This window comes from Trametes versicolor (assembly GCF_000271585.1).
Source record: "Trametes versicolor FP-101664 SS1 unplaced genomic scaffold TRAVEscaffold_6, whole genome shotgun sequence".
Classification (NCBI taxonomy): Eukaryota; Fungi; Basidiomycota; class Agaricomycetes; order Polyporales; family Polyporaceae; genus Trametes; species Trametes versicolor.
The window spans coordinates 2,448,028-2,461,080 of record NW_007360326.1 but is presented as its reverse complement, the minus strand read 5'-3'; the positions used below and the strand labels follow the sequence as shown (position 1 = coordinate 2,461,080).

General features: G+C 58.3%; 4 protein-coding genes across 4 annotated transcripts; 1 reads left to right on the top strand and 3 right to left on the bottom strand.

Annotated features, from left to right (window-relative positions):
• Window positions 1-1,163: 1,163 nt before the first annotated feature.
• On the bottom strand, window positions 1,164-3,039 carry TRAVEDRAFT_48043 (uncharacterized protein; the record flags this gene model as incomplete). The annotated part of the gene is made up of 5 exons (XM_008040235.1): window positions 1,164-1,292; window positions 1,353-1,613; window positions 1,676-2,414; window positions 2,471-2,609; window positions 2,664-3,039. 5 exons carry the CDS (start codon window positions 3,037-3,039, stop codon window positions 1,164-1,166), a joined length of 1,644 nt encoding a protein of 547 aa, XP_008038426.1.
• A 160-nt stretch (window positions 3,040-3,199) lies between these two features.
• On the bottom strand, window positions 3,200-7,437 carry TRAVEDRAFT_29334 (drug:h+ antiporter). The gene is made up of 15 exons (XM_008040035.1): window positions 7,287-7,437; window positions 7,049-7,223; window positions 6,854-6,981; window positions 5,454-5,525; window positions 5,375-5,392; window positions 5,261-5,327; window positions 5,193-5,201; window positions 4,974-5,134; window positions 4,647-4,916; window positions 4,435-4,586; window positions 4,309-4,367; window positions 4,151-4,253; window positions 4,055-4,089; window positions 3,635-3,996; window positions 3,200-3,582 (listed from the first exon to the last, which is right to left on the bottom strand). The coding sequence occupies exons 1-15, from the start codon at window positions 7,330-7,332 to the stop codon at window positions 3,338-3,340; spliced, it is 1,902 nt and encodes a 633-aa protein (XP_008038226.1). The 5' UTR covers window positions 7,333-7,437; the 3' UTR covers window positions 3,200-3,337.
• A 476-nt stretch (window positions 7,438-7,913) lies between these two features.
• TRAVEDRAFT_81310 (uncharacterized protein) lies at window positions 7,914-10,846 on the bottom strand (the record flags this gene model as incomplete). The annotated part of the gene is made up of 2 exons (XM_008040791.1): window positions 7,914-8,234; window positions 8,318-10,846. Coding segments are annotated over 2 exons (2,850 nt in total), but the record flags the coding sequence as incomplete, so codon positions are not given.
• A 1,809-nt stretch (window positions 10,847-12,655) lies between these two features.
• Window positions 12,656-13,053, top strand: TRAVEDRAFT_48040 (uncharacterized protein; the record flags this gene model as incomplete). Its single annotated transcript, XM_008040234.1, has 3 exons — window positions 12,656-12,688; window positions 12,750-12,933; window positions 12,986-13,053. The coding sequence occupies 3 exons, from the start codon at window positions 12,656-12,658 to the stop codon at window positions 13,051-13,053; spliced, it is 285 nt and encodes a 94-aa protein (XP_008038425.1).

Below are 13,053 nucleotides of genomic sequence, written 5' to 3'. Positions count from 1 at the left end.
AGGCTTGGCGATTAAACACCAACCCGAACATGCTCAAAATCGCTACCCGTCACAGCCTCACCGAAAGACCGCTTATGAAGGGACTCGGACGTCGACGGCCACGATTCCTCCGGCCTGGTCGTCCTCCCTCGCACTCACCTTACAATTCAATGTACGTGACGAGCACAAATTACGCATATCCAGCAACACCCAGATACCGCACCCCCAGATATCCCGACGCGGCTGCGCATCATTATTCCTGAGGATATATCGATCGTCACCGAGCCTCCCGCAATGAAATAGACGCTATTATACCCTCTCCCAGTGGTCCAAAGTCGTCATCGATATCTATGACCTTCCCGGAGCTCGCTTGTAAGCCCCAAGCACCCTCGCAGCAGAACAGGATAGCGCCCTCTGCCCAGAGTACTTATACTGCCAGGATCGCAAGAATTGCAAGACGCGTCTCCTCCGAAGAGTACGTGAGCTTTGAGTATTTCCTTTGCCCCCAAAAAAGTTCTCCGCTCTCTACTCTCCGCATCCGCTGCTCCGTCTCGAGCCTATGCTGACCACATCGACCAGGGAACCCCCAATTCTTCTGTGCGTACGCAGTCATTCGGCCCGTACCACTGCTCCCGCCACGTCCCCACTCGGCACTTATCTGCTGCCGTCACATCTCACTGCTACAGACTCGGGGCGCTGCGCGCCTTCAGCCTCGCGCAAACGTTCACTATGTGGAAAGGCGAACCGTAGGTGCCTCTCTTGCGCGCGCGAGTACCGGCTAATGCCCGTCCTTACAGGCGTCCCCGTACCATCCCATCAAAGCGCAAGGTGCGAATACGCCTCGAATCGAGAACTTGTAATCCATCTCATCGTTGCCATAGATATCAGCGACCAACGAAACCGAGGGGTCCCCCGCATCCGCTCGCGGCGGGCGCATACACCAACCATCACCTCTGAAACGTCGCTGTAATTGGAACTACAGCACGTTGACCCCCATCCCGCCGCCCCCGCCCCCACAAATCATCGTCATACCGCCAAGCCCGCCCCCTACCGCTGGACGTTCTCGCTCAGACTGCTACAACTTCGATTTTGTATAGTACTAGCACTCATGTTGTCCCACTTGGACTCTCCAGCTCACTGACTCGGCCGCCGCCCGTGTACATACTAGCACTAAGAATAACATTCTACCGTATGGGATATAGCCAGACCACGTAGTTCATGTCATATAGCAAGTAACGCAGTCTGGTCTTCGGCGTACTATCCACGCAAAGACGCAGCCAATACCATGGCGTCCAGCCTGCAAAGCAGAACGCCTGGCGCCGCACGCACACGCAGCATCACCTCATCCGCAGGAAAAGTGCGTGGTGCCTCACCAGCCACGCCCAGTCTTCGCATCCAAAGTCTTCCACCGCCCCTACAGTGACCGCTGCATCCGACCAGGGCGGTCCGTACGTCGACTCCCCAGTCACAGGATCGCGCTCGATGCTGCGTATCTGCGGGCCATACCCAACGAGCCTCAGCGCCCGCGGGCGGTCCTTGAGCAGCCGCGCACGCAGGTCCAGCGACCTGCCGAGGGACAGATCATGTTCGAGATACAGAATGTGCAAGTAGCCCAGTGCAGGGCGCCTCTTAAGCTGGCCACAACGAGGGAGCGGTCAGCGAGGCACTGGCAGGCGTAAATGGGGTCGCCACACACCATGTCAATCCAGTTCTGTGGATGGATGTCGGACCCGGACTCGAAGGCGTTGAAGGTATAGGTCGACCATCTCAAGAGGAGCGCCGAGAGGCCAAGCGGGAGTCGCTCGTCGAGCAGCGCCAGATGCTCTCTGCTGAACCCCGCACCTTTGAGCTCCAGCCCGACGACTTCGAGCCGTGGCAGGTACGCGAAGACGTCGAGGAAGCGTATGTAGTCGTCGCCCATTAACAGATGGTTGAGTTGGAGGTCGAGCCGCCGCATCCCCTTCTTGTTCTTGAAGAACTCGATGAACGGACCCGGATCGGCAACAAACGCCTCGCCCCATAGGACGAGCTTGAATGATGTGAGGCACGGAAGAGCGTCTTGCGTCGCCCGTAGCGCAGTGAGCAACTCAAGCTCGCAGTTAAAACCAACGGTCATGATTGACAGGGAGCATAGTTGCGCGCAGTGCGCAAAGATGAGGCCAAGCTTGGCCAGGCTGCTTGGGTGCATCATGGACAGCTCTTGTAGCCCGGAGAGGACCCGCAGTGAGACAGCCCATACCGCGTCTCGCCATATAGAGAGGTGAAGGAGAGTGTCAGGCACGTTCTGAGCGCAGGTTGTAAGCATGCTGTTGAATTCTGCACCCAGACCCGTGGATACGTAGAAGTGGAAGGAGTTGCCTGCTAGCAATAGGGTTTGGAGGTTCTTGAACTGTGCCAGATACGGTGATGCGTCCTCATTTGTGCCAACTACGCCACTGAGACGGCATCAGAAGGTAGTTTGTGGTCTAGACGAGACTGAAGAGAGACAAACCAGATGTTCAGCTCAGTGAGCGACGATCCGGCGGTTCTCGTTAGAGCACCGAGGACCGAGTGCGAGAGCGGCGGCTTGAAGCCGTACCATCGAAAGACTTGAAGATGCGGAAGCGATTCCAGTGCGATGACCATGTGCGCTTTCAGGATGTGGTCAGATGCCATCGATGTTTCAAAAAGGACGAGAAGCCTACTTTCGATGTCCAAGTCGCTCTCCCCCGTACGACGGCCATACTGGTATGCGAACACAGAAATCGTCTTGACCGACCGCGCGAATTGGGCGTCACGCGCGATGCGTTGTAATATCTCCTTAGCTACGTTGTTCCGCCATGCGATGAGTAGGAGTTCGGATTCCGTGAACCTGCTGTGCGCGTGCCTCTGCGTACTCCAAATCCCGTAACGAATGACGATTCGAGAAAAGAGTATGGGACACACTAGACCATGGAACGCCGCCGAGACCGAGAGACAACTCCGTTGGTCAGCCCTCGGCAGATATTCCACGACGAGGCCCCAGAGCTCTGGAGGCAAGCGGGAGTAGTAGCGGCAGACTATGGGCTCGCTGTCGGACATGATAGCAAGAGGCAGGCCGCGGCGAGTTCGCGAAGCGCTGGCGATCTTGTGTAAGAACGAACAGAGCCGTGCCCGACCCGTTCGAGAGCCCGCGGGTGGTCCTTCAGCAGTCCTCTCGCGCCAGACATCCGCACAATGAAGCTCCTATACGATCAGCACGGTGGTATGTGATTAAGGGTCCCCGTCCAAACAAGAGAGCGCCTCCGCCTGGTATACACGTAGATCTACATCTGGATATAAAGCAATCTCCTCCCCTCCGTCCCGTCCATGTCCATCCATATCCATCCTTAGCCTCGTCTCATCGCTCCGCCTCTTCCTGTTCCTCCTCTACGTCCTCCTCGTCCTCGTCGCTCACGACCTCATCCACACCCTCCTCGCCGACGTACGTGGACGTGCGCGCGGAGCGGCGCCCCGCGTCCGCGTCGTACACCGCGTTCTGCTGGTCGCCGAGGTACCAGTCCGGCATGAGCAGCGCGAGGCCCACGGGCACCACGCTCAGCACCGTCGCTGCGATCAGCATCGTCTTCATCGTGTCGCTGTAGGCTGTACAAGCGTTCAGCACTACGCATCCCGAACTAGGCAACGCAAGACGTACCAGCGATGACACCCTGCCTAACCGGGTCACCCAGCGGACGCGCGCGCACATCCGTGATGCTCCCAAACAGCGCGTCCCGCTCCTCCTGGGTCAATCCCGGCAGGTGCTCCTTCAGCGCGCCGGGCATCGCCCCGCTCCAGATCGCGCCCGCGATGCTCCCGCCGACGCCCGCCCCGATCTCCGTCCACAGCAGCACGAGCGCGGTGATCATCGCGACGTCGGCGTGCGGGACGCTCGCCTGCGCGCCGATGCCAGAGCAGATCGCCGCGAAGCCGCCGCCCATGCCTTGCAGGACCTGCGTCCATACGAGCTCTGCGTCCGACCCGTCTGCGCCGCGCGAGTGGATCATGAGCGCGACGCCGCTGAGGGAGAGTTGTGATTAGATGAACTAAGCACGATCTAGGCGAGAGATAAACTCACACTAGGCGGATACAAAGTCCGCAGAATAGGATCCACTGTGAGAGGCAGGCACCGTCAGTACGTACGTACAAGGTACGTTCATGGTAGACGATTTACCTTGTAGCGGTGCAGGAAGCGCATCATAATTCCGGCGATGATGCCAAAGAAGGTCAGACCGAGCGTTTGTATCTGGCCGAAGTAGAATACGCTCGTCATCGACCTAGAACGCGTCCTCATGAGCACACGCTAGTTTACGATTAAATAGCACCGCTTACCAAGGCTTCGTCACGAGTACGAAGGAGGAGAGGTAGGTGTACGTCAAGAAGTAGGACAGCTTCGCGGGAGGCGCGTATGAGCCACAGCCGATCCGAGAAAATCGCAGAAGGCAGCGAAGCACGCACGAAGTCGAAGAAGCCGATCCAGGCGGCACAGACGACCGTCCGGTTAGCTAGGAATCGCCGAGCAATCACAGGCCGTTTGGCGTAGCGCAGGTCCCAAAGCGCGAACACCGGGAGGAAGATCCAGCCCCCAATGAACATCGCGAGCATGGGGGCTGTAGGGAATGGTTCTGAGCATACAGAGAATGCTGATAGCGTATAGAAGAACGGCTTACGACTACTCCACTGGCCTTTCGACCTCTGCGCGAGCGTCATCGGTAGCAGGATCATTGCTATTGAGCCTCCAAGGAGGATGAGGCCGACGAGATCGAGCTGTTCCGCGAAACGCCATGCACGTTGAAGTCTGGTGGGCTTGTCCTGTGACAATATTTCGCTGTGCGTAGGGGCGTTCATTAGACCGAGTTTCTTCGCTTTGTGCTCGCCCCAGAACAACGTGATGATCAGCGGCGAGAGAGCCATAGGGACCAGAATAGCGAACATGGCGTCTGTCAGAATGACAGCGTGAGTATGTTTGCTACGATAACGACGAGAGAGGCACATACATCCCCATCTCCAGGTGAGGTGCTCCAGGAAGAAGCTGGACAAGTTCGCGCCAACAAAAGCGTTGACCAGGAATGGCAAGGAAGTCATTCCCGTCACAATCCCGCGCCATTGAAGGGTAGTGATATCAGCGATGATAACGGAAGTGAGCAGTTGGAGTCCTCTAAGGTTCGAGCGAGTTTAGCACGCGCGCTGAATTACTGGTACGATGGAGAACACACGTGTAGCCGCTGCGGAGAACGCGTGCTGTCAGTCAAGATAGCGCGTCGACGATCGATAGATAGCATACATAGCGTAGAGGACGATGCCGGCTGCGACGGCACCGACGTTTGGCGAGAGAGCAATGACGATGTATCCTGCGCTGGATGAGCTAAGATCCCCGAATCAGGCAGGGCCGACCTACCAAGAACATAGAATACAACTGCATGCGGCGTTGCTTGTGAGTCATGATTTCCTCGTATGTGAACGAGCAAAGTACTCACGAACGACTACATATGCGGTACCGCGAGATGTGACGTCGGCAACTTTTGCAATTACGGGTTTTCCACACGCGACTGTTGGTCAGGTCAGCACACGACGTACGCATATAACTCGGGAAAACAAGCTAAGAAACCGTCGGGAATGTATCCGGGAGCTAATGGCCCTCAAAGACTCCCACTGAGCCATTCCCATCTGGAACGCATGGGGACGACGAGCTGGACACTGCAGTCTCTTCATGAAATAGGTGGAGAAGGCAGTATAGAATGTTGTCTTGCACCCAACATATCGGTGGGGTGGATCAGGCCTTCAAGTAATGGTCATGACCGCTGGGGACATCTGGCACAGGTATTCCGCGGAACGCACTTAGCTCGTCCTATGGAACAAGCGCGAGTCGCCGAGTTGCTTTGACCTGCGTGAGCGACCATCGGGTGACGTGAGCACGACATGTAACGCGCTCTTTCCTCTTGTCGACTCCTGGTCGATGTGGTCGAGCCCACTCTCGCAGCCGCGGCCACATCAACTCCAATCGTAGTCGACTGGCCGACGCGACGCTAAGAACGTCAAACGGACCACTGAAGGATATCGCACGAACAGGCAAAATTGTGAGGAACATTTCCCCGGAGAAAATGGCGTTTAAAAGATAGGACGCTCTCGTCGACTCCCCGTCGATCCGGTCGAGCCCGCTCTCACAGCCACGGCCACACCCACTGCCACGGAGACGGTTCATGTCATACGTGATGAGTACGGCGCAAATAGGCATGGTGGCATGATGTCCATGGGCTACGAGTCAGCGCCGGGTCGACTGGCCGACGCGACGACAGGGAAACCATTTGAAGATATCGCACAAGAGAACGTCCTCAGCGCTGCGGGTTGTGTTCTGTCTAACATGTTCCAAAACATGTTCTGCAATCCGGTCGACAGAGTGTAACAAAGATCTCATAGCCAACCCGAGCAAGTTTAGAGACTAAGGGATAAGTGCCTTCGCGCGTCGCTGAACTTCAAGCGCACCCTGATAAGGCTTTACCAATGTGTCATGCTCCACAACCACATTCTTAGACGGCACACCGGTGAGAGTAGTGGGCATGATGTGCTCAAGTTGGCTACAGCGGCAGCGACCACATTGTTCTCAGCGTACGTTGAAGTCAAGTTGTGAGGGAGCCCGCCGCTCACCGTGGGCTGATTGCCTGTGACCAGAGCGCGGAACATGCACCGAAACGTGTTCTGCGAGACATATCTCGCCGCCGTTGGGATTCTCTGCGGCGTACGCAGATAGTGACTGCTGTGGCCCAGTTACTGATCGCGGCCGCATATATGGGCTCCAATGTTCCAAGGAATATGTTCCGCAGAACATGGCGTCCAAATTACGCGTATTCATAGGGTCGCACACGATAAAAACACTCACCGATGATGGACTGCGCAACTTGGAGGGAGGATATAAGGCTGTGCGCGCCGAAGTGGGATGTTGCGAAGGCGAGGTAGTTTGAGGTCGTCTGGTTGTCTAGCGAGTACACGTACGACGCGAGTGCGATCCTGCATGTACCGGTCCTCTTCGTTCATTTTCCGAGCGACGTCCGCAGTATAGAGAAAGGAGACGCACCCTGTGAAGAGAGACCATCGCGATGTGCGGCCGAAGACATGCTTCGCGGCCTCCACGGCTCTAACGCCTGCATGTGCGTCCTCTTCGGCCTCGATCTCCTCGACTACTTCTGGCGCAAGACTTGTGACTGTTATTGAAGATGTTGTGAGCACTGAGCGGCTCCTGCGGTCGCCCACTGTTGCACACGCGGACTGGAGTCAGCCGTCGCAGCCGAGAGATGGAGGATGAGCACACTGACCAGGTGAGGGCGACTGGGGCACGAGCGAGTACCCGCGGCGCGTCATGGGCGGTCGGGGCGGGGGACAACAGCTAGTCGTCGACGGTGAGAAGAAGGATGTCGAGGGAGGGCGCCATGGGAGACGAGTCGGACAGGGTAATTAAGTTGGGACCGCAACGGAGGCGCGGACGGAGAGAGGGAAGAGAGATGCTCGATGCGGGCTAGCCCGGCAATCTTATCAGATACCGCTTACCCCGCTTATTCCGATCATCTCGACCCTCGCGCCCTCCTCCTGCCGCTTTCAGCCCGCGGTCGTGCGGAGTCGTGCGGCCGCCTCGCCCTGTGCAGATGTTCCACGGCAAGACATGATGCATGACTCCAAGGCACATGTTTCGGAACACATTCGGCCGCTGAGACTCACTCACGCATGCACACAACGTTGCAACTTTGTCTGTGCAATCATGAGTGCGACGTTACTGAGCAAGCACCCTTGCTCTCCGAAGTTAGGATAGACACTGAATAGACATGTACACTTCTATAGTACTGTACCCCGGCGAGTAGGGATACACAACAACACAAACAGAGACCCCTGCGTCAACGCAACGGGGTCCTACCAACCCTACTCTCCCCCGAGCCTCACCCAGCCTTCCGGTCCACGACCTCCACGACGACCCTCCCAACACACTCCCCGCTCTCCCTCACATACACACCCACCTCGATCTCCGCGACGTCCACGCCCGCCGGCGTCCCCGACAGCTCGACGACCCGCCGCTCCGCGCGCGTGCCCATCCCGCTCGGCACCGCGTCCACATTCGCGCGCATGTACCGCGGCAGCGGCTTCCCCGACACCAGCCGGACGTCCAGCTGCGCCGCCTTGCCCACTGGGACCGTCGTTGTCACGCGGTACCGGAAGCGCTCCCCGACGCGTGCGAGCATGCGCGGGGTGGGCGCCGCGCCGTCGTGGCCGTGCTGCGAAGATTCGAGCGACGAGAATGAGGGACCGGGGGATGCCGCCTCGACTGTCGCTGCAGTCACGATCAGCGTCAGAAGACATAGAAATATGGAGCGGACGTACCTCTGGAGGCCAGACTACGGCCGTCATCGCCTAGAGCACGCACGTACTCAATGCCCGCCCTCAGCTCATCCGTGCTCTCCGCCGGAGGCCCAGTGCCCGCGACGTTCCTGAACACCTTCGCCATCTGGCTCGCCACCCTCTTGGGCGGATCCGCCGGGCTGCCGCTCTCCAGCGGCTCGTTCGGGTCCGGCGAGAAGAACGACGAGGGCAGTTTGGGCACCGGCACGCGCGCCGCGTTCGTGAACTGCACGAGCCGCGGGCGCCCGCCCTCCGGGGCAGGCCCGGACTGGAACGAGAGCGCGCTGACCGCGCTCCGCACAGACACCGCGCGCGCCGCGTGCGTGACGACCGCCTCCGTCTCGTGCGTGCGCGTGCTCGAGCTCGTCGCGAACGACGACGCGAACGACTTCATGCTCTGCCGGTTGTCCTTCGCGTGCGCGAGCGGCGGCGTCGTGAGCGCGCGGGGCGCCGCGAAGTCCGCACGGCGGCGCGGGACGGAGCGCGCGTCGGTCGAGGAGGACGGCGAGTCGATGAGGGACGTGAGCCCGCTTGGGGCGTACCTCGACCCGTCGAAGTGCGGCAGGTCCGGGATGCTGTCGTTCGTCACGGGCAGGCCGTCGATGTTCGCCAGCGCGCTCGCGCGGTTGTCGCTCGTCATGATCAGCGTTGGCTTCCCGATGACGGGGCGTTTGGGGCCGCTCACCACCCGCCGGTACTTGTCGCTCACGATGCGCGCGGTGTTCCGAATCTTGCCTAGGAACTCGACCTTCTTCATGACGCCGGGGCTTTGCGGCAGGCTCGTGAGGCTGAGAGGCGACCGCGCGTCCGCGACACGAGGGGTATTTGACAGCGTGCGCGTGAGGACGCGGGATAGGGTGGCACCGAAACCCGTCTCCTTGCCTGGCGAAGAGGGCCCAGCTTCCTCGTTCCAGCCGTACCCGTTTTCTGATTTGGGCCCGATGTACTGCTCGCCGTCCACTTCGATGCCGATCCCGTACCATCTCATCTCCGCGTCGGTCCATGCGCGCTGCGCTTCAACGCCAACAATGGCGGTATCCGCTACATGCGTGCATCGGCGGAGGACAGCGAATGCGATGGCGATGGCCACGAACGCGCTGATGATCCCAAACGCGATCTTGAGCCCGAGCACCAGCTTCGCACGCGAGGCAGTAGACAGACCGCCGGTCTTGTTGTGCTGGTGAGAGTAGTCGGACGTCGACAGCGAAAGCGGTAGATTGGTGTGCGACGTGGAATGCGTGAGACGCGAGTAGGCCGTGAAGGTGACAGTGATATGAGGGTACGAGATTCCCGACGGGACGGTTCCAGCTAGCTGACCAGAGCTCGAGTCGAAGTTCAGATAGTCGCCAGCCTCAGATGGGTCGTACGTAGCCGTGAGGTTTACACCCGAGTTCTCGTCGCCCAGACCACTGCTGTTCGAAAAGTACTGCACCAAGTCAAACGAGAAGGCATTCCCGGGGTCGACCAGAACGGGCTGTAGGTTGGGCGTAGAGAAGAAAGACGGCACAGCTGCGATAGCCACGTTTGTCTGCAGGGTTTGGTTGACCGAGGACGTTAGACTGACAGGCAGGACTCCGCTGACGAAGTCCGAAGGAGGCTGTCCGCTGAGGGTCTTGCTCGTCGCGTTGTACTGAAGCCAGCTTTCCAGCCCAGACGTGTCGATGTCCAGATCAGTGATATTCGAAGGTGCCAGAGGTTGGCCGTCAATAAGCACCCCAGAGAAGTCCGCCGCAGAGTTAAGTGTGAGTTGGAATTGGGCGTCCGCAGTGACATTGATCGTCGGCAAAGAGAGGGTCGCGGAAGTCATGTCATGAGCAGCCACCACCAGATCGAACGGTATAGTCGCCGCAGAGTAACCCTCCTGATCAGACGCGTGCAGGACAAGTGAGACGATGTAAGGCAGAGTGAGCTCCTCAGGTCGAGGTGTAACGCCGCCGAACGTCATCGCTTTCTCGTTGAATTTGACCCATTCGGGCATAGGGGAACCATCTGCTTGAGTCGCCGCGTAGTAGAGACTATTTGGCGCGGTGAATGTGTTGTACTGGAAGCCGATGCTGTACGACCACTTCGGAGGCACGCGGAGGGCTGGTCTCGCGTTATAGAGGGCTGAGTTGTTAGGTACAAGAAAGACAGATGATAGTGAGGGATTCTTGTCCGTAAATTGCTCTTGGACGGGGATGTGGAGCTCTGGCGGGGGATAGGGCGTGACGCAGAGGGTAACAGAGGACGAAGCAGAATCGTCAGAGTTGGGGTCCTTTGCGATTACGGTGATCCGTGGCGACCCCTCATCATCTGGTCCAGGTGTTCCATTCAAGGTGTGGGTCCCCGGGTCGAATGAAAGCCAGGCCGGCAGAGAGGATGCTGCATATGTGAGCGTCGCGTTAGAAGGCGAAAGGAATGTACTGTTAGGTATTGTCCATGTGAAAGGAGTGTGTATGCGCGCTATCGGGGGCAGCTGGTCGTCGAGCTTGTAAGAGACCAAGACCGAAGGCGATGCATTTGCCAAAAGCGCAGCGAGGAGGACCGGGAGGCAACGAATGGGGAGCATAGTGATGAGCTGGGAAGGCTGAGGCACGCGACAAGAGTCGACCAGCGACCTCGAATCAACCAAGTAAGGAGAGTGTGAGGTACGGCGTAGAGACAGGCGTCGATGTCGAGGCCACCAGCGAGCGGGTCGACGAGAACAGCGAGGGAGGGAGGAAGAGAGGCGAGACGAACTCTAAATCCCGCCAAACAACCCACTCAACGCCGCCACGTGGGTTAGACGCCCATTCCCGTAGATCAAACTTCAAATTAGGGGTGCTCAATTCTCGCCGTTCGTTCGCTCGTTCGGGCGCTACGTGGGCGCTACACCTACGCGGTTCAGACTCCGCCCAGCACAGTGTCGAGCGTCGTGCTTCGTCGCAAGTGTTGCTAGCACCAAGATGCTCTCTGTGATCACTTCATGGACGATAAACATAGTACTGTATACAAGATGCTGGGGGAGGAGGTTCGGTTCGGGTACTACGCATGGGCCAATATCACGGACCTGCTCCCAGTCGGGCGCTTCTTTCGCCGCAAGCTTTGAAGTACTAAAGCAGCCACAAATGGCAAAATTTATGTGAATCTTCTCTAGATACAGTCAGGCATTTCGTGGCCTGGCCAAGCTGCCGTGTACTTGCAGGAGTACCGCTGACGAGCATGTACGTGCGCAACGCTCGACACTGTGCTGGGCGGAGTCTGAACCGCGTAGGTGTAGCGCCCACGTAGCGCCCGAACGAGCGAACGAACGGCGAGAATTGAGCACCCCTAATTCTTTCGTTTTCGCAACCTTCACTTCTTGTAGCCTGTGTGAGCGTCGACGCTAATAAGCCGTATTCAATGCTCTCTAAAACAACAACCTTAGCTTGGGCCGTCAACCTCTCAATAGCTAGTTGGCGATTAATCGACGTCAAGTACTGGAAGGTACGTCTTAGCTGTCTTGTTCAGCACCCCATTTAACCTGCTAAATCTCTGACTATTTCAGGTGCACCATGGCACTGGTTGAGCACTTCAACTCCATTCTCGCGCATGGACCGAACGAGCTCTCGCGTAAGTATGCCCGAATCTGTGCGCAAGCCGCAGTAGAACACACAAGCTTGCAGCCGCGGGCTTCGTCTTTGGTGATGTAATTGATCGACTTCAGCAGGGCGGATCGGGCGGGAGAATTTCAATACCCGTTCCACCGCTCGGAGGTGATACAATATCCTAGCGGATCCGGAGTACTTGACAGTCGACGTGCTACCTAATCGAGGAGCTCCAGGTGCGAAACAGTACTGTACTATATGCCCGTCAACGCTCCAGCTAAAGCTAAAGGCTTTACGTATGCGTATACGAACAATTCGCCATCGTGTCGCTTTCTCGTTTCTGCTGCACTTCCTCGACATCCATCGTGCTCGTCGCCGCGGCCACCGGGTTCAGCAGACGCAGCCAGCGTGGAGCCGCCGCATCACGCAACCCACCGTTCGCCGCCCGATCCGCGCGCCCCGTGTGCGGGAACGTGAGTGAGAGGGGCGACGGTTGCGAACGACGTCAACACCGCCGTTCGGAAAGGTGGGTCGAGCAGTAGATCGTCGATGGCACGCACCCGCACCAGAGGACGTCACCTCCCGACACCTCCTCGACGTCATCTCCCCCTCAGCTTTCACGCGCACACCTTCACCTGGGGAGGTATATAAACTCGGAGGGCCGCTGCGCATCTCAGTCCCCATCATCCCTCTTCTGCCAATCGCCACCACCACATTCCATCACCACCCATCCACCAAGCACCCTCTTCGCCATGTCTAGCAACCGCAAGATCGGAGGCTTCAAGGTATGTCGAGGTCGTACACCGACGGTGTCGCGGCGGCGGATATCTGACGCGGTTATTGCAGGCCACCATCAACAACCCCAACACCTCCGAGGAGGCAAAGGAGCACGCACGCCAGCAGATCGGCGAGCTCGATGGCGAGTCTGAGCTCACGGACGCGCCGAACAGTGGCAACACCGGCCGCCACGAAGGCAATGAAGGCAAGGACGAGACCCGCCAGAACGCTGGCTTCAAAGGTGTCCTGAAGAGTGAGTTCTGTCCTCCTCTGAGAGCGCCTTCTTATTGACGTTGCATCTCTAGACCCCAACGTCGGTGAAGAGGCCAAGAAGCACGCTAAGGAGGTTCTGAAGGAGCGCGGCGCTATGTAA